Source organism: Alosa alosa, chromosome 20, assembly GCF_017589495.1.
Source record: "Alosa alosa isolate M-15738 ecotype Scorff River chromosome 20, AALO_Geno_1.1, whole genome shotgun sequence".
In the NCBI taxonomy this organism is placed as follows: domain Eukaryota; kingdom Metazoa; phylum Chordata; class Actinopteri; order Clupeiformes; family Clupeidae; genus Alosa; species Alosa alosa.
Window position 1 is genome coordinate 28233677 of NC_063208.1, and position 23485 is coordinate 28257161.

General features: G+C 44.8%; 1 protein-coding gene across 2 annotated transcripts; it reads left to right on the top strand.

Moving 5' to 3' along the window:
- Nucleotides 1–115: 115 nt before the first annotated feature.
- Nucleotides 116–23046, top strand: smarcc1b (SWI/SNF related, matrix associated, actin dependent regulator of chromatin, subfamily c, member 1b). Of its 2 annotated transcripts, XM_048229163.1 has the most exons (28): nt 116–620; nt 1387–1506; nt 1971–2056; nt 6183–6264; nt 6536–6628; nt 6950–7019; nt 7109–7178; nt 7492–7567; nt 7805–7930; nt 8116–8201; nt 8601–8722; nt 9371–9430; nt 9559–9593; nt 9810–9916; nt 10685–10756; nt 11223–11336; nt 11583–11736; nt 11977–12087; nt 12552–12611; nt 13076–13334; nt 13580–13678; nt 16009–16049; nt 16423–16543; nt 17435–17568; nt 18055–18189; nt 18584–18722; nt 20694–20765; nt 22259–23046. In XM_048229163.1, exons 1-28 carry the CDS (start codon nt 441–443, stop codon nt 22357–22359), a joined length of 2925 nt encoding a protein of 974 aa, XP_048085120.1. In that variant the 5' UTR covers nt 116–440; the 3' UTR covers nt 22360–23046. The 2 variants fall into 2 exon arrangements, with proteins under 2 accessions (XP_048085120.1, XP_048085121.1); XM_048229164.1 differs by lacking the exon at nt 20694–20765.
- The last annotated feature ends 439 nt before the right edge of the window (nt 23047–23485 follow it).

Genomic DNA, 23485 nt, shown 5'->3' on the forward strand with positions numbered 1-23485 from the left:
CTGGCAAACATGAAAGGGTATCGGTTTGGGAACAAGCCTGCGTGGACTTTAAATAAACTGATCTCACATTCTTTATCATTGTTGTTTAATTTGACCATATATTTAGCCTATATATTTAGGAGGACCCTTAACATGACCAAGTGGGCCTGCATGTTGTGGGAAGAATTGAAAAATATGAATTTGTAGAACATTGTTTTCCTTTGAGCTCAGTAGCCTACTAAGTTTGTAAAGGTATTGTTCAATGATGAAGTGGATCTGAATAACAATAGGCATTGCATCTTAACAGAGAAGCCATTGTCCTTCATCGCGATAGTAAGCTTCCGTGAGTGCGGGATGACGCAGTGCCCCTGCTACCGCTCGTAGGCGGAGTATTGCTTTGCTCTCGGCAGTTGGCTGCTCGAGTCGTTCACGCTACGTAGTTTAAAAAAAAGGTTAGCCAAATGACAATGGCTTCCCAACCTGGCGGCGGGCTAGTTGGTGGACTAACCAGTCAGCCGACCAGCAGCTCATCTCTTAGCTGGAAAAAGGATGGCACACCCTCGGCCAAGTTCTGGGAGAACCCGGACACCGTGGCACAACTGGAGGGGGTTCGACTGTGGATCGGGAAACACTACAAAAAGGTATTCCCGCTAAACATGCTCTCTGGTATTTCCCCCATTTCTTAAAGCTAACTAGCTCTGGCCAGATGTGACAGCAACAACCAATCTGTTGCTAAAAATATTCTTAACAAATGTTTATGTATCCTTGATGGAAAGCTCCTGCTTCAAAATAACACTCAGACAGACAGGCAGGTAATCAAGCTAGTGCTCTGTTTTTAGCTAACCGTTAGCTGCAAACAACGGGTCAGTGTGTCGCTTGCTCTGACAGAACGCAACTGTATCAGAATTTGTCATAAAGTTATAATGTTATCAGTAGTGCAGTTGTTGTAAACACCAGAATGTTGACCCACACACACTGTATGTGGGCCTAGCCACATTACATCCGCAGCGGCGAGTGTCTGGATCGCGCCTTTGACAGTGCGGAAGCAAGCGATGGGAGTGACAGACAGATCATGCGTGTGTTTACCTTTCGTGGTGGGAATCTGCTCAGCATATACGTTGAACCAAACATGATTTGACTTGATGTCCATCACCGGAACTGGGATCATCATATTATTTTTTCTTATCAGAGACAGATTTGATGAATTTGAAGTCTCTGATAAGAGAAAGTGATCACAAACCAATCAATGGTTCAAATCACTCAATCAAATCACAAATCACTAACCAATCAAAGGTCTGTTCTGTAGCACTGAACAATTAAACTCAAGGTTTATATACAGAATCCCAAGAAGTGGTAAACAACGCTATACACCTGATCTGACCTGAGTCCATGCTTGTGTGTGTGCAGTATGTGCAGGTGGACGCTCCCTCTGGAAGAGCCCTGGGCTCCCTGGTGCTCCAGCTGCTTCAGTTCCAAGAAGAGGCATTTGGGAGACACAGCACCAACCCCTCACTCACTAAACTACCAGTGAGTACAGCCCTGTGTGTGTTAAAGGCATCCACAAGCGGCAAGCGCGTCGTCGTTTGCGTTTGGGAGACACAGCCCCAACCCTTCCCTCACTAAACTATCTGAGTAGTGTGTGTGTAATATCAGCACATATATGTGTGTGGATTTGAGGCAGACAGGCTTTGTTTCAATGCAGACTATACCAAAACTGATATTATATGTGTGTGTGTGTGTGCGCCCGCGCATGTGTGTTTGTGTGTGTGTGTGTTTGGGAGACACAGCCCCAACCCTTCCCTCACTAAACTACCTTTAAGTAGTGTGTGTGTAATGTGTGCACATATATGTGTGTGGATTTGAGGCAGACAGGCTTTGTTTTAATGTAGACTATACCCAAACTGAGATTATATTTTGTGTGTGTGTTTGTTTGTCTCTGTGTGTGTGTGTGTGTGCGCTATCTTACATTTGCATGTGTGCCCCTCATTCAGACAAAGTGCTTCATGGACATGACGCCAGGCGGTCCTCTCTGCCACATCCTGGGAACAGTCTACAAATTCAAAATGGACCAGGGCTGGTGAGTGTGTGTGGAAGTGGAAGAGTGAGTGAGTGAGTGAGTGAGTGAGTGAGTGAGTGAGTGAGTGAGTGAGTGAGTGAGTGAGTGAGTGAGTGAGTGAGTGAGTGAGTGAGTGAGTGAGTGAGTGAGTGAGTGAGTGCGTGAGTGAGTGAGTGAGTGAGTGAGTGAGTGAGTGAGTGCGTGAGTGCCTGAGTGAGTGAGTGAGTGCTTAGTAAGATGCAACATACGGTGCTATTGTATCTAAACCTCCAATAAGACTTGATTTTTAATCATAACATGCAGCGGTAAAAACTCATTTGGCATCATACCCCCCCTTCTCTCTCTCCATCCCTCCCTCTCCCTACCTCTCCTTTTCTCTTGCTCTATTTTCTCTCTCCCCCTATGTCTCTCTCTCTCTCTCTGTTTTCCTCTCTCTCTTTCTCTCCCCCTCTTCCTCCCTCTCTCCTTCTCACCCTCTCCCTTTCTCCCTCTCTCTATGTTGAGTGAGTGGGCAGAGCTAGAGTGTGAGCGAGTGCTGTGTGTGGCCCGCTGTGCCAGGATCTCTGTTTTCTCTCTTTCTATCTTTTTTTCCCTTTTTTTTTCTTTCTTCTGTTTACTGATATGTTTTTGTGTTTGTAAATCTTTATTTCCATTCGAGTTACCTGGAGTGTTTAGTGCAGTATTTCCCGTACTGTGGGGCCTGGTTCTAGGCTGGGAGCATGGCGACCTCAGGTACAGGGAAGTTTGAGAAACTAATGAGGCAACACGGCATTAAAATAGCTTCCAGCACCAGCGTTGAGGGTTGTAGTTTGGCGGTAGGAGAGATTGTTGGACATGACAAAATTCTGTCTGCTGCTCGCATGAATGATGTGGTTGTGCTGTTTCTTGAAACAGTGGCCTTGGCAAATGAAGTAGTTGAACGCGAAGTAGTGATTGACAGTGTTTTCACCTCAATACTTCCTTTATCAAGCAATTCTAAGAAAGTGATTTTGCCTAATTTCCCGCCCTTTATTAAGGATGACATTCTTGCTCAAACATTGTTCTGCTATGGTAAACTAGTGACACCCATAAGAAAGATAGCATGTTTAGTAAATCTCCACCCCTGAAACATATCGTGTCTTTCAGGCGATATGTCTACATGATTGTAAAAAGATAATAGGGATCTAGATTTGACCCTTAATGTGATGGTGGATGATTTCAATTATGCGATATATGTGACCACATGTATGATGTGTTTTGGTTGTGAAGGGTTTTGGTTGTGGCCGAACTGGTCATCTGGTGCGAGCTTGTCCTGACAAAAGTGGTAACTCCGCGAATGTTAATGATCTGCACAAGGATGTGAATGCTGAGAAGGGACGTTTCTCTAGTACTGAGACGCCTACGCATTGGGAGGATGCTGGGTCAGAAGGGGGTCAAACACCGGGAGAGGTAGTAGTGCTCTCACCTGAATAATGCCCCCTCTGAGCAGAGAACACTCACACCGAACCAGATGTATGAGCTGATAACTCGCAGAACAGCGTGTCAGAGGATAATGTCAGTCTCTGGGTGATGACGTTGGGGATGAAAGGAACCGTTTTTAAAGTGCCTCAAAAGAAGAGGAGGCGATGCCTCTTAATCCCGGTGACAGAAAGCTAGAGTGAATATGATTGTAGTTTCACTTGCACTCTGCGCCCGAGTGGTGTTTCTGCTCAGTGTTACAGCCTAAATTATATTAAAATTAAAATGTATTAATTAATAAAAAACTCGGTTACAAACTAAGCATACCAGAAATGTCCAGATTGATGACTCTGTCCCTGATGTCAAACAGTTTTCCAAAACAAGGACGGTTGTTATTGGCTGAAGGGCATCTTACAGAATGGGAAGGAAATCGTCGGAGAGTTTGTCACAAAGTTAATTACTGTGTTGGGTAACAGTGATAGTGACAGTCAGCGTTAATTCCCTGTCATTTGCACTGATTGGGTACATGCTGTTTGTCCTATTTTTGTTTCTGCTTTTGCTCATGGGCCAGTTGCAGATTGCTTCCCTAAATTTGAATATGGCAAGGGACCCATTGAAGAGGGTGGACCTCTAGGAGTTGGCAAAGCAGGAACATTTTGATGTTGTATTTTGCAAGAGATGCACAGTGATACAGGGAACGCAGCTGACTGGGCATTGGATTGTAGGGGTGCAACGGATCAAAAAACTTACAGTTCGGATTTTTCCTCGGATCAGAATCACAGATTGGATCATTTTTCGGATCAGCAAAAAAAAAAATCGACAAATAAGTTGTGTCTTTTTGTTTATTAACAATTGTTTTGCACAACTGAATATGGCCTCATGTATGCACCTATAAACACACCGATAGCGTTTGTAATAGCTTTAACCCGGTCGGATTGTGCAGGAAGGGGCTGTTTAAATGCCGCGGTGATAAGCGGTTGTTGAGCCGCTTTCGGTTTCACTCCTGTCAGTGAAACACCGGGGTGATGTCGCTGCAAATGCGTGGCCATGGCAGATGTGTTTCCACTGTTGTATGGCTTTCTTGTGCCACAGTGCCTACACAGTGTCACAGTTTTATCCACTAACCTCTTTCCTTCATCATTAACTTTGACAGGGAAACCAAAATGCTCCCAAACAGGGGATTTAAATGACGCGGGGCGTTCAAGCTCCTCCGTTCCTCCGCTCGCCATGACCACGCTGTGTGTGGACTGAACATGCGCACAATTGTTTTTTCATAAATCAATCCGCGGATCATGTGTGTGCCGAACCGAAATAATTGATCCGAACGGATCACGGATCAATGATGATCCGTTGCACCACTATTGGTTTGGGATGGTTTTTATTTGTTGAGCCAGAACACTTCTGTTAGTGGGGGTGTTGCAGTTTTGTTTGTTTGCATGGAGTTTTACTCTGGTTTCGCATGAAATCATGGAAATTGTAAAAGGCAGGTTATTTAAAGTTAGGGCTTGTTTTGAAAATTTTGTCTTTGTTTTTATTTATGTGTATGCCCCGACAAAGGCTGCAGATAAAGTATTGTTTTTAGATAGCTTATCCTTGCTGTGTCTGGGTGCAACAGTGAGGAAGTTTTGTTGGTGGAGATGTGTAAAGGCAGGCAGGGGTCAGTAACCTCCCTATGATTGGGGGTGCGCGATTGGACGTTTCCTCAGATGGATTTCCTGCACTTGAGAAGATGTTTCTCAACTCAAAGACTGTGACTGAAAAATGTAGTAGATTTGGCAGGATCTGATTTTGGGAACGTGAAGGGGGTCGCTGATTCCCTGGGGTTGAGGTGTTGTCGGGTGGAAATGGTGTGATATCTGCACCACTGGTGAGATCAAGCTGCTAGAAGGCTACTGCACAGGAGAGTTTTGCCCTACTGAGCATGATTTTTCCTGGGCTTGTGCTCTCACCCAATTTGGAGGAGAGTGCATATCTGGTTTCTTCATCCAAGAAGGCGACCTCACTTTTTTAAAATGTTGTTACTGGGAAACAGTTATATCATGCAGGTGTGAAAGTGTTTTAAAAAATGCTTAAAGCACAGGTTGTTGGTCAGGAATGTTTTCAAAGAGAGACTATTTTTCATGCGTTCTCACAGTGTGCTAGATTGAGGCCTTCCTGCTAGATTGTTACTCTTTCTGCAGTGCTTGTTTAGTGGGTTTGGTGGAGTTCTCTACTGAGGTTTTTATTCTTGGTTTTAAGAACACAAGCCGCAGGCAGAACGAATGCAAATTGCTGAAGTTTATTTGGGGACAGACAGGCCAAGATGGCCATCTATACCAAACAGAATAAGGTGGACCAAATGCCTGGCATGATGTCACAGTCTTGTGTCCAGCTCTAGTCAAGGCTAGAGGTTGGTTGATTTCCGCTTTTATGAAATGATGCAGAACCTGGAGACTTTTGTAGACATAATTTGTAAACAAGTTTTGTGTACTGAAAACAAGTTGCACTTTGGACATCTGTGGATGTTTTTATTTATTTATTTATTTATTTTAATTTTGTGGGTTTGGGCTTCTGCCTTTTAAACATTTTGCTCATATTGATTAATTTGAGGTTTTGTACTGTTGTATGTTGTAATAAAGTACAATTTTAAAATCGAAATCTCTCCCTCTCCCCCCTCTCTCTCCCTCTCTCTCCCTCTCTCTATCCCCCCCCCCACTCTCTTGTTCTCCAGGCGCAGGTTTGACCTCCAGAACTCCTCCAGAATGGAGCGGAACATTGAGATGTTGGTGGCTGTGGAGAACGCTCTGGTGCAGGTACCCACCCACGAGAAGCTCTGCACCAGCACACATGCCAGACTCGAGCATCGTTTGGCCTTTTTTGCCTTTATTCAGATAAGACAGTGGAGAGTGATAGGAAGCGAGTGGGAGAGAGAGATGGGGTGGGAAGTGTCTGTTAAATACCTGAGCGCTAATTTCACTGACTTTATTATATCGAGGTGAGTGCTTTATAGAGTGTGATGTACTAATGTAGTGTGTGTTTGTGCGTGCGTGCGCGTGTTTGTGTGTGTGTGTGTGTGTGTGATAGAATGGTTGCCTGGCGTGGCCTGTGGTTTACTTGTCAGCTGGTCTGGAGCAGCGACTAGCCAGTCGAGTCAGTGACATCATCACTCGTCACCAGGTGAGTGACATCATGTCATATATCCTTTATGACATAAACGTAAACACACAGCTCTCCACTGGCCTCTTCTTGAAGGACGCTCAGGAAAAAACAAGAAATGACCATCTCCTCTCCTCCACTCCATCTCTCCCTCTCACTCACTCACTCACTTCTCTCTCTCTTTCTTTCTCTTTTCACTCACTCTCACTCAATTAATCAACCACTCTCTTCTCTCTCTCCCTCTCTCTCTCCCTCTCTCTGTCTCTCTCTCTCTCTCTCTCTCTCTCTCTCTCTCTCTCTCTCTTCTCTCTCTCTCTCTCTCTCTCTCTCTCTCTCTCTCAGGGCACACTCACAGAGGACAAGGCCCAGGCCACTCACCATGTCTATCCCCCACTGACCACACAAGAGGAAGGTCAGGATTTCATCCGCTGTGTTTATAGATATATGTGTGTGTGTGTGCTTTGTTTGAGTGTTCACTCTCAGGATCTTTCTCTCTTTTAGATGAGTGGATGAGGCCTGTGATGAGGAGAGACAGACATGTTCTGGTGCACTGGGGAGGTTATCCTGACAGGTGACACACACACACACATGCATGCACACAGAAAGACGTTTTCAGATATATCCAAACACAGATCATTTGGTCTCACATTCACACAGATCACCCTTACACCCATAACATTTACCAGTAAAAGGCTAGCATTTACTGTCTTGTCAATCTCTCTCTCTCTGTTTCACTCTCTCTGTTTCACTCTCTTTCTCTCTTTCACTCTGTGTGTGTGTGTGTGTGTGTGTGTGTGTGTGTGTGTGTGTGTGTGTGTGTGTGTGTGTGTGTGTGTGTGTGTGTGTGTGTGTGTGTGTGTGTGTGTGTGTGTGTGTGTGTGCAGTTATGACAGCTGGCTGTCTACCAGTGATGTTGAGGGAGAGGTGGAGGAAGCCCCTAGTGCTGGTCGGCAGTGGAAGGTGAGTAATCAGAAGCGTGCGTGCGTGCGTGTTAGATGATCGCTGCTCTCTGTGAGGTGCACGTGTCACACCTGGTGCTGGTGTGTGTGTGTGTGCGCGTGTGTAGCTGTTTGGTAACGTTAGATGATCGCTGCTCTCTCTAAGGTGTACATGTTACGCCTGATGCTTTGTGTGTGTGTGTGTGCTTTTGTGTGTGGAGGTGTTTGGTAACGTTAGATGATTGCTGCTCTCTTTCAGGTACACGTGAAGTGGGCATTGGATTTGGACTCGTTTAATGAGTGGATGAACGAGGAAGACTATGAGGTGGACGAGAGTGGGAAGAGTGTCCACCTCCGCCAGCGCATCTACAGTCGCGATGAAGAGGTAGAGACACGCGCACACACACACACACACACACACACACTATCCTCACACTTAATATTCCTACACTATAAAGCTATGTTGTAAGTTTCCATTCGGTATAAAGATTAGAAACGTTTCATTACTAGAAACGGTATACATGCATTGTGTATGTCAGTGCTATATAGCTATATATGTCTGTGTCACAGGAACGAAAGCTGAGTGGGAGGAAGAGACGGAGATCCCCCTCTCCTCCGTCGTCGTCCGAGCCCAGAAAGAAAGGATCAAAGAAAGGGTAGAGTATGCCCCCACTATCTTATCTGTCTATCTCCTCACCCTTGTCTCTTACAGAATGCTCATTCAGAATGTGTGTGTTAAAAGAATACTCATTCAGAATGTGTGTGTTAAAAGAATGCTCATTCAGAATGTGTGTTAAAAGAATGCTCATTCAGAACGTGTGTGTTAAAAGAATGCTCATTCAGAATGTGTGTTAAAAGCGAGTGGCTAGCTCTGCAGGCTAACAGCAGATGTTGCTAATGTGTTGCTCCTGAGGAGTTCTGGGTAAGGGCATTGTAAGCTTTGTATGCACACTACAGAAGTGGTGTATGTATCCCACTGCAGGACTTTGGGTATTATAAGGGCATTAGAAGATCTGCATGCTGACTTCAGACGTTGCTTGTGTGTCGGTCCACAGGTCTTCTGGGTATTATAAGAAGCGTGGTCAGCAGGAGGAGGAGCCAGAGGAGGATCTGACCAAAGACATGGAGGACCCGACGCCCGTGCCCAACATGGAGGAGGTCGTCTTGCCCAAAAACGGTGCGAGGGATGGACAGCACGTCCAGTCCTCCCCTATCTGGTCTCCTCTCTGCACAGTGTCCTCCTCACTTCCTGATTCTTCCTTTCTAACTTCCCCCTTTCCTCTCCAAACTAATGTTTCTCTCTCTCTCTCTCTCTCTCTCTCTCTCTCTCTCTCTCTCTCTCTCTCTCGCTGCTCTGTATTAGTTCTTGTGTCTTCTGCTCTATCTGGCCACTGTTCCGCTCCACACAGCTCTACTCTTCCTCCTCCTTCCTGCTTTCCTCTCTTCATTTTTCTCTTATTTCCTGCTCCTTGTCTCTCCTCTCCAGTTTGTTCTTCTTTCTATCCTCTTTGCTCCTTTCTTTTTTCTTCCTCTCTATCTTCCCTTTTTTTGAGTATGAATAACAAGAGTCTAAGAGTATGGATGACTCTTAGACTCTTGTTATTGTTCTTTTTTTCTCTCTGTCCTCTCTTTTCTTGTCCTCTTCCTCCACTGTTGTGTTTTTCACTATTGATGACTCTTCGATGATGTCATTTTTCTATTTTTCCTGCTCCTGTTGTCCTCCCTCCTCTTTTCTTTTCTCCTCTGCTACTGCAGTCTGTTTTCATTTTGTGTGATGATGATGATGATGGTGTCATAGTCATTCATCTTTTCTGATTGGCTGCAGTGAACCTGAAGAAGGACAGTGAGAACACTCCAGTCAAAGGAGGGACCATGGCTGACCTGGGTGAGTATGAGAGTGTGTGTGTTTTGTGTGTGTGTGTGTGTGTGTGAGAGAGAGCGAGTTATACTTGTTTATGTGTATCTGTGTTTGTGTATGTTCACACTCTGATTAAATTCTCTCATCTCTTTCAGATGATCAGGAAGATGAGTTTCTGTCAGGAGTTAGGGTAAGTCTCTCTCTCTCTCTCTCTCTCTCTCTCTCTCTCTCTCTCTCTCTCTCTCTCTCTCCTTTACTCACTTATTCACTGACTGACTGACTCGCTCACTTACTCTCTCTGTCCCACGTGTCGTGCACAAATGCATACGTATTGTATACCGATTTCATGAATATTCGTTTCAATCTAATCTTTGTTCACAACTGTGTGTGTGTGTGTGTGTGTGTGGAAGAAGAAGAGGGGAAGCTGGATTTTGGTGCTGGAGAGGAGAGTGCTACTGAACAAACTCATCACATCATCATTCCCAGCTATACTAGCTGGTTTGATTATAACTGGTAAGACACACACACACTCACTAGGGGTTTCACCGACTAGTTGATTAGTCGACTATTACAACCGCTAGTCGGCGCTGTAGGCGGTAGTCGACTAGCCGTTAACAAAATGTTTCCCCTCTCTAGCGAATTTATCAAGAAATTGATCTGGCTATTCCAGACACTAGTTACTCCAAGTGAGCGTTTTTTTCCCTGTCTGTGAAGTTGTAACAAAGTCACCCGACAGCGGTCAGGTCTCCATATCTCCACGTCGATGCCCTCGTTTTTTCTTATCGTGAATTAAAAACATGGCAGAGTGGAAGTGAGGACCAAGGCAGCGATGAGTATGCTATAGGCTCATGTTTACTAATGGCCACTGTTTTAATAGTTGTAAGTGGCCACTGCGGTTTTTGGTGATTCCAGTTTAATTCTTTAGCTAAAAACACAATGAAAAATGCGTGCTGAACTCGTGTTCGTGAAGTTGCCAATGATTATGTTCACTTCCGTGGTCAATGCAACCTAGCTGCCTGCTGACAACCGTGCTTTAGGCTGTGGTCGGCTTTTTTTGCTGTTTCTATATAAACCAATATGGACAGAATAACCTATGAGTTTTTGTAGCCTATTATGTTCTTTCTGCATTACAAAAATACAGTTTGAAGTATGCTGTTTGTGTGTGTGTATGTGTGTGTGCATCCCTTATCCCCAAACCCCATGTGTGTGTCATGTGTGTGAGGTGTGTCAGTGTAAGGTAGTTATGCCCTCTAACCCACGTCCATCTTCTCTTTGGTGTAGTATTCATCAGATCGAGAGACGGGCCATGCCAGAGTTCTTCAATGGGAAAAACAAGTCCAAAACGCCAGAAATGTAAGGACTCTAACTAGCACACACACACACACACACACACACATTTTTTTAAGATATGCCTGGAAAGACAAGTAAACACACACACAAAAACACTTGACAGATAACTTATAGTTAACCTTACACACACACACACACACACATGCACATATGCACACAAATACACTGTCAACATCATCTGAAAGTATTTTTTGGTATACTCTAAAAATGCTGACAAACTGGCAGGCCACATAGACACACACACACACAAACAAACACAACATATATTCACAGGATATGTTTGATCAATGTTAATATGGTGGGTATTTAATTATTCTGAGTAGATCAGCTTGGTATGCAATCGGTTCATGATTGGTACATACATATACAGATTGAACTCTTAAGAGTACTTAATGTTTAGAATCACACTCTTAATCACAGAGTGTTAAACATGATTGATGATGTTCGGGTGTGTGAATGTGTGTTTCAGATATCTGGCGTACCGTAACTTCATGATTGACACGTATCGACTAAATCCCCAGGAATATCTCAGTTCTACTTCTTGCCGACGCAACCTCACTGGAGACGTCTGCGCGCTTATCAGGTTGGCTGTGTGTGTGTGTGTGTGTGTGTGTGTGTGTGTGTGTGTGTGTGTGTGTGAGAGAGAGATTTTTGTGTCTATGGAACAATGGGGTACATAAATTAATGTTGATATTTTTATATCTTGTGTGTGTGTGTGTGTGTGTCTGGATGCTTTACATAGATGATCCAAGTAGAAATGTTATCAATCATGTTTTTATGTATTGTGTGATTTTGTAAATGTTTGCTGTGTGTGTGTGTGTGTGTATAGAGTGCATGCGTTTCTGGAGCAGTGGGGGTTGATTAATTACCAGGTGGAGGCAGAGAGTCGTCCTCTCCCCATGGGACCCCCTCCCACCCCACACTTCAACGTCCTCACCGACTCCCCCTCCGCCCTCGTGCCCCTACAACACAGACCACTACAGGTAACACACACACACACACACACACACTTAAACACACTTAAACGTACTCATAGACTCACACTCCACCCTATTACCGTTTCAACACAGACCACTACAGGCAACACACACACCACATTTCCGCCCTAATACCGCTTCCACATAGACCACTACAAGTAATACACACATCAGTACACTTTTTATGTTACTGAATCATTGACTCCTCATCCTATGCTTGGTGTGTGTGTGTGTGTGTGTGTGTAGGTCACTGCCTCCCAGCACATGCTCCACTTCCCTGAGAAGAGCAGAGAGAAGCCGTCTGACCTGCAGAACTTTGGACTCCGAACAGACATCTACGCCAGAAAACACCCCAAGGTACACGCACAGACACACACCCATTAGAGACCAGTGACCATCCAAAGGGCATTACAGTGGAGCTGCTCTCTCCAGAGCTCTGCTGTCTATCTGGTTTAGGTCTGTATCATCAACTCCAGAAATGGGCCTCCTTGTGCTCGTGTTAATGGCGCTCTTGGCTTGTTGGGCAGCCGTGGCCTACTGGTTAGCGCTTCGGACTTAGAGGGTTGCCGGTTCGAACCCCAACCAGTAGGCACGGCTGAAGTGCCCTTTGAGCAAGGCACATAACCCCTCACTGCTCCCCGAGCGTCGCTGTTGATGCAGGCAGCTCACTGCGCCGGGATTAGTGTGTGCTTCACCTCACTGTGTGCTGAGTGTGTTTCACTAATTCACGGATTGGGATAAATGCAGAGACCGAATTTCCCTCACAGGATCAATAGAGTATTTATACTTACTTATACTTGTGTGTGTCCTCTCTGGAATAGAGTAAAGGTGCCAGCGCTGGGAGAGAATGGATGGAGCAGGAGACACTACTGCTGCTGGAGGTGAGTGAGTGTGTGTGTGTGTGTGTGTGTGTGTGTGTGTGTCTGTCTGTCTGTCTGTGTATGGCAGGAGATGCGACTGATGTTGGAGGTGAGTGTGTGTGTGTGTGTGTGTGTGTGTCTGTCTGTCTGTCTGTCTGTCTGTGTATGGCAGGAGATGCGACTGATGTTGGAGGTGTGTGTGTGTGTGTGTGTGTGTGTGTGTGTGTGTGTGTGTGTGTGTGTGTGTGTGTGTGTGTGTGTGGCAGGAGATGCCTCTTATGCTGGAGGTGAGTGTGTACACGTGCCTATGTGTCTGAAAGAGTGTGTTGTCTAGAGGCTTGAACTCTACTAGTCGTGAGTCTAGTACTCTTCGGTCTCCCCATCCCCCCCCGCCCCCTTTGTGCATGATCACAAGCGTTATTGTTCTCTCTGACGTTTCTCTCTCTCTCTCTCTCTTTCACCCCTCGTTCTCCTCCCTCTCTCAGGCTCTGGAGATGTATAAGGACGACTGGAACAAGGTGTCGGAGCACGTGGGCAGTCGCACGCAGGACGAGTGCATCCTGCACTTCCTGCGGCTGCCCATCGAGGACCCGTACCTGGAGAACTCGGAGGCCTCGCTCGGCCCGCTGGCCTACCAGCCCGTCCCCTTCAGCCAATCAGGGAACCCCGTCATGAGCACCGTCGCCTTCCTCGCCTCCGTGGTCGACCCGAGGGTCGCCTCCGCCGCTGCCAGAGCAGCACTAGGTGTGTGTGTGTGTTTATTTGTGTCTGTGAATGTTTGTTTATGTAGATTGTATTTGTTTGTGCGTTTGGTAAATGTCTGTGTGTGTAAAGTTGTGTTTTGTAAAGCATCTGTCTCTGTGATTGTGCACCCATACTAGTCAGCGTGCCCTGCAGCTCAGAAAGATATCACACCCTTATGTTGATATTTGTCCTCTTTTTGTGTGTGTGTGTGTGTGTATGTGTGTGTGTGTGTGTTTGTTCTTCAGAGGAGTTCTCTCGAGTGCGTGAGGAGATGCCTGCCGATCTGATCGATGCAAAGAAAATATCAGAACCTGGACGCAGCTTTGGAGTACAAGTTAAGACAGGTACAGTATGTGTGTGTAATGTGTATGTGTGTGTGTGAGAGAGAGAGTGAAAGAAAGAGAGAATGTTTGCGCAGTTTCACAGTGATCCACCAGGGGGCTGAGTGTGATTAGGGTTGCTAAGGGATATCCCCATGACTGTAATCAGGCCGCAGACACAGTGGCAGATACAGCATGAAGACTGGGCTGTGTGTTGGGGCGTACTGAGCCTGTCAGCAGACACAATGTGCACTTTAAACCTGTGAGGGTGTTGTATTCTCAATAACACAAAAATGATCTCACACACTAACTGTGGCCTTCTGGGTCTTGTGCTGAAAAAGTCTATGTTGGTGGCCAGGAATGAAAGAGAAAGACAACGTACGGAGAACCAAGATGGTGTTCAGGGTTTATGGAATTTATGGAATATCATAGAAATTTGAGTCTATTCTAGACAAGGAAATATCATAGACAAATGAGTCTATTCTAGACAAGGAAATATCATAGACAAATGAGTCTATTCTAGACAAGGAAAGTCATTGAATTGTATCATTTGTGGGGAAAAGTCATGGAATATCAGAGAATTTTGTAGTAGCAGTTTAAAATTTACTTGCCGAAATACATTAATGCAAATATATGTCCACACAGAATTGATGTATATCTGGTAATTAGCTTTACTGCTTGCTTGAGTGGTTGTAGTTAGCCTAACTTTGCTTATTCAATGCCCATTTATTTATCTAAAAAAAAAATCAACGATTCTTGAATGCTACGCGGCTACACTGAAATCTTTGGTCGGTATATTGTACGATTCATTCTAAGTAGGTCATGGAAATTCATGTTTTTTGTCAGGGAAAGTCAGGGATAAGTCATGGAATTTGACATCTGACTTAGAGTGGGAACCTTGAGTGTTGATGCGCTAGACCTGGTGTGGCTCAGCCTCTCTTCTCTCTCAGTCAACGTGTCCAAGTGGAGGCTCCACACATTATGCCGTCTTCATAAAGACCGTAAACTCGGATGATTTTGGAAAATAAAAACAGTCCATTTGGACTACCAAAGAGAAACATGCAATAGCAACCAAATAGTGAAGGAGAAACTAAGGTACTGATGGAGATAGGGATGCGCCATATCGTATCGTTATTGATATAACTGTAAAATTCCTCCCCATGATGAGAATTTGTCATATTTCAATATTAATGATATAGGTGATGACATGTTTATATGGGTAGCTCCAGAGACTGTCTAATAGAAATGCATGGGGTTAGTTCGTAATGCCGTCGTATGGCCGTTGTCTACACATATCCTGCCTCTTCCTGTATGCCTGCCCATTCACTTGAATAGGCAAATAGCCGCTCGATAACTGCCCAGAGTGTGTTACCAAGATGGCCGCCGAGTGGGGAGACTTGCTTATAAAGAACTTTGGTAGCTCGCATGTAGAATGAGAACAAAAAAGGTCTGAATGCGGAGTTAGGAGGAAGAAGAGTTCTTTGCTGATGATGGTCAGGATCAATTTGTACTTTTTTTGTCTTTGCACGCCTCTCAAGACTGTGAGCTGACATGACTTATGGCTGAGAAAAGTACTATTTTCATATTTTACTATTGTTAACGTCAAAAATAGCATGACATTATGATCTAGTTTTAAGTGTATATCGCTCATCCCTAGATGGAGAAATTTTAGGGAGAAACCTGAAGTGCAGATTGAGAGATTTGACACTGACCTGATGGCACATAGCAAAGCAAACAATTTTCAACAACAACGTACATTTATATTTATTCATTTAGCAGGTACTTTTATTCAAAGCGACTTATATGTCAATTATATTACAATGGCCATTGTCTCTGGAGCAACTCTGGGTTAAGTGTCTTGCTCAAGGGCACAACGGTGGAAGCTGGGAATTGAACCCACAACCTTGCCTACTGCATGCTAGCCCAATGTAGGGCTTTAACAAGGCACCCAAACTGAACCAACTTCACTAACCACCACCAATGTGTAGCACCAACCCGGGAAATGCATGGCAGCCATTATGCGCCAGAATTCTCCCCACACGCCAGCTTGAGGTGGGGAGTAAGGGTAGAATTCTCAGAAGGAGCTGTTTAGTTGAAGAACTTGGAAATCACCAAGTTCCCTCTTATATTGCATCCATTCTCTCTTGACTCATTTGTTTAGGTTCCAGAAAGCAGAATGTAGCAGACTGGAAGGTTCCCATAATTGTTTGCCTTTATAAGAAATCGAGAGTGTGAGTGTGTGAGTGTTTTCTTTCAGTGAAATGCTATCATGTCCTTTCCTCCCTCTCCCTCTCTTTCTCTTTTTATCTATCTATCTATCTATCTATCTATCTATCTATCTATCTATCTATCAGATTCTGACCGAATGGATACAGATGCCGAGCAGTCTGAAAGGGTGAGGATCTCTCTCTCTCTCTCACGCAAACAAACACACATACAGAGTTCACCATCACATGCATGCATATTTAAATCATAAATCACAAGACCTCTTATCTCCTTTTATTTCTTTCTCTTTCTTTTTAACTCACTTGGCGCACACACACACACACACACACACACACGCCTAAACAGAGTTCACACTCACAGCACTCTAAAGCATACTGACTACCTATCTCATTTTCATTTTCTCTTTTTTACTTTCACTTTCTCTCTTTCTCTCTCACACACACACACACACACAGTCCTAAATATAGTTCAGTCTCTCACACACACAGCAGCATTCCAGGGCATGCTGACCTAATGTGTGTTTCTCTCTCTGTCTGTCCCAGACTGAGGACAAGTTTGAGGGCGAGCCCCCCTCCGCAGAGTCAACAGACGGCAAGCGAGTGAAGAGCGAGACCACAGAACAGGAAGTGAACGAGGGGGAGAGAGGTGACGAGTGCCCATCAGGTGAGCATGGGGCATTGTGTTGACTGCACAGCAAGGGAGCTAAAACCCATAGGTCCCAGCATAGCTTACTAGCACGTCTCCTAAGGAGCTAAAACCCATAGGTCCCAGCATATCTTACTAGCACGTCTCTTAAGGAGCTAAAACCCATAGGTCCCAGCATATCTTACTAGCACGTCTCTTAAGGAGCTAAAACCCATAGGTCCCAGCATATCTTACTAGCACGTCTCTTAAGGAGCTAAAACCCATAGGTCCCAGCATATCTTACTAGCACGTCTCTTAAGGAGCTAAAACCCATTGGTCCCAGCATAGCTTACTAGCACGTCTCTTAAGGAGCTAAAACCCATAGGTCCCAGCATAGCTTACTAGCACGTCTCTTAAGGCGTCGGGAGGTTTACCTAACGTACATACTGCACAGCTACATACCAGCCCGCTACTGTTCCAAGGCCACAAGAGCTCATGCCTTATAGTCTCCTCAAAGCAGGACATTACAATGCACTTATACACACATGATGAAAGACAAATAACAGCTGCAACAACATAAATATATCTGAACTATAAATATTATATTGTATGATAATAGTTAATGCACCTTGTGGTCTGAATTTATAATAAATGTGAGTCCTGTCTGAATGCAACAGTAGGATGGCAATCCCTTTCAGGTACTTTAGAGATCTTTGGATGAATGAATGAATAAATCTATATAGAATGTGTGTTCGTAGCAGCCAATCCATGTAGGTCTTAGGCCAAGATAGTTTTGTTGATCATGTATGTGTGATGAGGATTTCCCCCTGTGTCTGAGTGGGTTTGTGTGTGTGTGTGTGTGTGTGCGTGTGTGATGGTATGGGGGTGGTGTCTATGACCATGAGCCCAACTTTTCCTTCCTTCTCCCAGAGGAGGGCCTGGAGGCGGGGTCTATGCTGGTGGAAAGGGAGGACACTATGGAGAGGGCGGAGCTTGAGCTGGTGGAGGCAAATATCGCCACGGCAGCAGCTGCTGCTCTCGCCTCTGCTGCCACTAAAGCCAAGGTGAGTTTCAAACACACTCACACAAACAGAACTCAGAAGCCCCTTCCCTCATCCACACTACATTGCTCTCACACACACACACACACACACACACACACACACACACACACTGATCTCAAACATTCACACACTAGCCTCTCACACTGATACCCCTCTCTTCCATACGCATACTCAGTCACTCACTTACAGTGATAACACACACACACTAACATATCACACTGATACCCCCTCCATCCAACACAGCTAGCTTGCTTTCTGACACACACACTCTCACACGCACTCACATGCGCACCCTCACACGCACTCTCGCGCACGCACACACGCGCGCACACACACGCGCACCCATTTACGCACACACACACACACGCGCACCCATTCACACGCACACACACACACACATGCACACATACACGCACTCATACACACACACACACACTCATACACACAAACACACACTCACCACTGGCCTTCCCCTCTGTGCTGCAGCACCTGGCGGCGGTGGAGGAGCGCAAGATCAAGTCTCTGGTGGCCCTGCTGGTGGAGACGCAGATGAAGAAGCTGGAGATCAAGCTGAGACACTTCGAGGAGCTGGAGACCATCATGGACCGCGAGAAGGAGGCTGTGAGTACACACACACACTCACACATACTAAGGGGTTTGCTCTCGGTGTTCTCCCTGACTGTAAAATATAGATACTTGCAGTACTTACATTGTCTGTGTGTGTGTTTACTGCTAACTTTAGATGTGACCTCTATTCTTATATGGGAATTGTTTGTGTTATATTCTATTTACTAAATGTCTATGTTTTGTATCACATGTTTTCTTAACGAATGGCAAAGGTTAAACTCTTATTGTGAATTAATAATGTGCATAATGTGGATGTTGACTTGGTTGTGGCGATGTAATGGACATGGCAGTTGGGATTAAGTACGCTATCATTAAACTTTTGAACAGTATTTTCATGTAACACTTACTGTACATGTAACACTGTGTGTGTGTGTGTGTGTGTGTACAGCTGGAGCAGCAGAGGCAGCAGTTGTTGACTGAGAGGCAGAATTTCCACCAGGAGCAGGTGAAGTATGCAGAGTTGAAGGCCAGACAACAGCTAGAACAGCCGGCACCCACACACACACCAGGTTTCAACCTACAGCACGGTAAGAGCACACACACACACACACCTTCAACCTACAGCGCAGTGCAAAGCACACACACACACAGTGACGGACTGGGCGGTCTGGCATTTGGGCAGATGCCAGAAGGGCCGCGGCCCCTCGTGGGCCGTTTGGGCCGGCCAATCACGGAGCGGCATGCTTGTCGGGTTTGCCATTTATCGTAACGGTTTTACAATATCTCTCGGCCCACTATCAAGCATCAACAGTGTTCCATGGCTTCCAACAAGCCATTTATCTCTTAACTCCCTTTTCCTCTTTCATAGTAGGAAACTGATCAGTATTTATACCAGACATGAGTCTCTACACTACAGTCATTGTGACCCTCAATATTTACATCAGTCTACATTCTTTTGTAACCTTATTCAATCAAATGATTTAAAAGTGCATGATTTGAAATTGGAATACAATAAAAATGACTTCTGGGAATTTCAAAACCGAATGCATCTACTTCCTTCAGCACGGGGAATTGCCGATCTAGCATGCCTTGATCCTCAGAATTTTCCCCTTATAAAAGCTAATAAACTGCCCCCAAATGCACTTCGAAACATAAGAGAATGTCTGCTTAAATTCAGTGAAGGTGCTACGGTTGAAAATCTACAGTCGGAATTGACACATCTCGCCACGCGACTGGGACAGCCTGAAAAAAGTCTCCCTCTAAACGAAAGTATACAGTCAAAGCGCCGGACTTTGATGATGCCGCGGAGATATAGGAAGATACAGAAATAAACCTGGTGAGCAAGAAATGTGCTACCTGCAAGAATTGTGCAATCTGTTGCTATTATCTTCTCCAGCAGTTAAACCTCTTTACCTGTGCCTACAACTATATATGGTTAGCAAATGCATTCCTACTAACACTGTCATGTAGCCTACTCAAGTGGCATGCAAACGGAGTTTTTTCACTCTTAAATTCATCAAGAATCGCCTATGGACACGATTGTCACAGGATAATTTGGAGGCCTTTATGCTGATGGCGACAGAGAAAGAGGTCCTATAATGAACTTGGATGCTGATGACGTGATAGACAGGGTTGCGGAGAAGAGCAAGCTCCTTCGCACCTTGTTAACTGCATGACGTTAATTAAGACACGTTTGTGGAGCGGCTGCTCTGATGGGTTTCCCGCTTACCAACAAAACTACATTCCAAGCAGAGCCGTGGGGCAGAAGACGCTTTGGTGCCACAACGTTATAAACTTGACTTAAATAGTCGGCTGCTGTAAGCTTCAATCGGAATTTTTTATATACCCCTGGTCCCCTGTTGTCTCAATGATAATAACATCTCATTTCAAGCTATATTTCAGAGTTTGCCGCTCATTTGCATTAACATCGTGATTTTGTCATTTTGGCGAAGACATGCATTCCTTTAGGGATATTGAACATATTGAACATTCTCTAACCATCGTGATTTCGAATTGGTGCAGTTTTCAGCACAAAAACTTATTTTGTTCTTTTCATGGAGAGCACTGCTCAATGCTGTTCTATGGTGCTTTCTGCCTCTTGCGCACGAATGTTTTCGTGACGTTGCATAGAAATCCATGTATTCTAGGCTATTCTTTTTTCATTTTCATATTGCATTCATTTTTTTGGAGTTGTGCATTGATATATCCATGTTCTTGGTTCAGTCTTTATGCATATTAAAGTTAGAGTTCATCACCAATGGGGCTACAAACGTGTTATGTCCGCATGTGAAGTTATATCTGTGTGTTGCGGGCACATGCACGCGCGTGCATGCGTGTCCCCGTGTGGGCCGCTGGTTGGTGAAAATGCCAGGGCCGTTTTTTAATCCCAATCCGTCACTGCACACACACATGCCTTGAACCTACAGCACACACAGTAAGAGTACACACAGACACACATACACCTGCTTACATCCTGTAGTCTACAGCTCAGCACACATGCACATTCTAACTTATAGCTTGTGTGTGTGTGTGTGTGTGTGTGTGTGTGTGTGTGTCAGGGCGTGTGATGGCTACAGGGGGAGCAGGTCAGATGATGGGACCTCGACAGCCAGGAGCCCCAAATGGCATGTGTGAGTTGGAACACACACACACAGACAAACAATTGAAACGATACACACCTCATGCAAACACTATCAGACACATACAAAGGCATATTAGATTAGATTAGATTAGATTAGATTCATTGAGCTCCACTGGCTTCCTTTAGCTGCCCGCATCAAATTCAAGTCACTAATGCTTGCATGCAAAGTGATTGCTGGGTCTTCACCCACTTCCTAAAGTGCTCTCATAAAGCCTTATGGTACCCCTCGGCCGCTGCGCTCCTCCAAGAAACGTCGTCTGGTGCTGCTGCCCCCACACCCACGGCCATCCAGACTTTTTACATCTGTGGTCCCCCGATGGTGGACTGATCTCCCAAGTCCCATCAGAGCAGGGGCGTCCCTCGCTCAAAAGACTCTTGAAGACACAACTCTTCCAAGAATACCTCCTCTCCCAGCGCTTCTGACAACCTCACACACCTAATACACACTTCCCATGCTCTTCCCCCTCACACACCTAATACACACTTCCCATGCTCTTCCCCCTCACACACCTAATACACACTTCCCATGCTCTTCCCCCTCACACACCTAATACACACTTCCCATGCTCTTCACCCTCACGCCTAACAGAGCTAGTGAGCGGAGCGAGAGCGATCGAGGAGCGGAGCGATCGAGGAGCGGAGCGGATGGAATTTTGGTGGAGCGCCGGAGCGCATTTAGAGGCCGGAGCGGGCGCTCTGGTGCGCTCCAATTTCGCTCAGATACCGCTCATTCCACCCAGAATTCCACCCAGTTTGTTAAATATTTTAGAAAAGAAACTGATAAGGCATACACGTGTACTATTACTACAAAAAAAATAGATACGAACAACGTAGAGCAAGAGCAACCATGTGGTGAAACAGTTTCAGTCGGTAAAGATTCATATTGGAATCTAAGAAGACACATGTCAAGAAAACATGAGAGTGTGCTACGGGAACACACGCAGAACAAAGAAAAACGTGATCAATTTGAATATGCTTCATATTAAGTACAAGGCTAAAGTAAATACAGGCTAATTGTAAAAAATAAATTTGTTTTGCCATTCAAAGTAGGCCTAATACGGTTTTTGTCGTCATTTTCTCGTATTTGAAAAAAATGCCCAGATCCGTTTATTGGGTGCCACGGATGTCTATCAAATGCGTCTGTGCATAGCTCATCATCGTCTTGCTTTCCCCCCTGTTCTGTGATTGGTTCCCTATCTGAGGCAAAAATTAGGGCGGTAGTTTCCAGGCTGCCTTAGCAGCGTGAATCAAATCGCGCACAAGGCAGCATGGGAACACCCAGGCTAGTAGCTTTTTAGCTTAAATGTTAAAATGTTAAATGTTAATAGCTTAAATGTTATTCCATTGCTGTAAGTCACTTTGGATAAATGTGTCCGCCAAATGAATAAATGTAAATGTAAATTAGATATATTTGTGGACACACACACACACTTCACCTTTAGTGTATCTAAGTTAAAGGCAGCTTGTTGTTTCCGTTCTCAGACCCCACACCACCCAACGCACAGCCTGATGGGATAGTGCCCGTTTCTGCTGGTCCTCCAGGAGTACCACACATCCCAGGACGACCTGTGACAGACAGCTGAGATCACACCCCTTTATACACAACCCATCACATGATTCAGCGAACACATCATCTAACGAACCAGCCAATTACAGACATGTGTTACAGTGTCCTCTAGTTAGACCTCCTGAAGTTCGTCTACAAAAAGGAAATCTAGGTACCTTTTTTGCCCATATATGGAGATCCAGGAACCATCTTTGCCCATATAGGAAGATCCGGATCTCCTTATAGGCAAAGATGGCAGCCTTGGGTCCCTTTTGTAGGTGAACTTCAGAGGTCTATAAACAACCAGTCACAAATGGCTGAGAACACACACACACACGCACACTCCAACATCCATACACTGTCACAGAGATGTGTGTATTGAGCTGAAGGCCTCATCTGGCGCTGTGGATGCAGACGTGTGGATGATCATGATTTCCCAGCATCGTGTGTGTGTCCCTTATGTATATTAACCTGGCTGAAACACTGCAGGTTCTCCGTGTCCACTCTGTTGTATTTGTATTTGTAATATTCCAGTGGTCAATGCTGTTGCTTTTGTTGTTGTTTTGTTTTGTTTTTAAGACACATGCCTTGTGATTTTTGTACCTGCTTTTACTTCAGTGTCACTGATGTTTACGCTTGTTGAGTTTTGATAAGGCTGTATGTAATCAGTCCAAGTCTAACAGGCTAAGTCACTTGTCAAATACATTTGTTTTGTATAAAATTAGCCTCTGTGTGTGTCTGTTTGTCTCAAGATTTGTGTGTGTGTGTGTGTGTGCGTGCGTGCATGCGTGTGTGTGTGCGCGTGCATGCATGTGTGGTAGTGAAGGAGAGGATGATGAGAGTTATAACATACAGGTGCATCTCAAAAAATTAGAATATTGTGGAATGTTCCATTGCCATGCCCAGACAGATTAAAGGCTCAGGAAACCATTGCAATTGTTTTGACTTAATTAGCTTATTAGAGCTCTTCTCAGGTCACATATCTGTGTTATAAATTCTTTATTCTAATATTTTGAGATTCTGGCATTTTGATTTCCATGAGCTGTATGGTTAAAACAAATCATAAAGAAATATTTAATTTTATGTGTAATGAATGTATATTATATGACTAAGTTTCACTTTTTGAAATACATTACAGGTAAAAAAAAAAAAAAAAAAACTAA

Bases quoted from the DNA above. Each gene is read 5' to 3' on its own strand.
- smarcc1b (XM_048229163.1), top strand. From the start codon at position 441: ATGACAATGGCTTCCCAACCTGGCGGCGGGCTAGTTGGTGGACTAACC. The intron at 2,057-6,182 runs GTGAGTGTGTGT...CTTGTTCTCCAG, and splicing joins TTCAAAATGGACCAGGGCTG to GCGCAGGTTTGACCTCCAGA. The intron at 7,020-7,108 runs GTCAGGATTTCA...TCTCTCTTTTAG, and splicing joins ACTGACCACACAAGAGGAAG to ATGAGTGGATGAGGCCTGTG.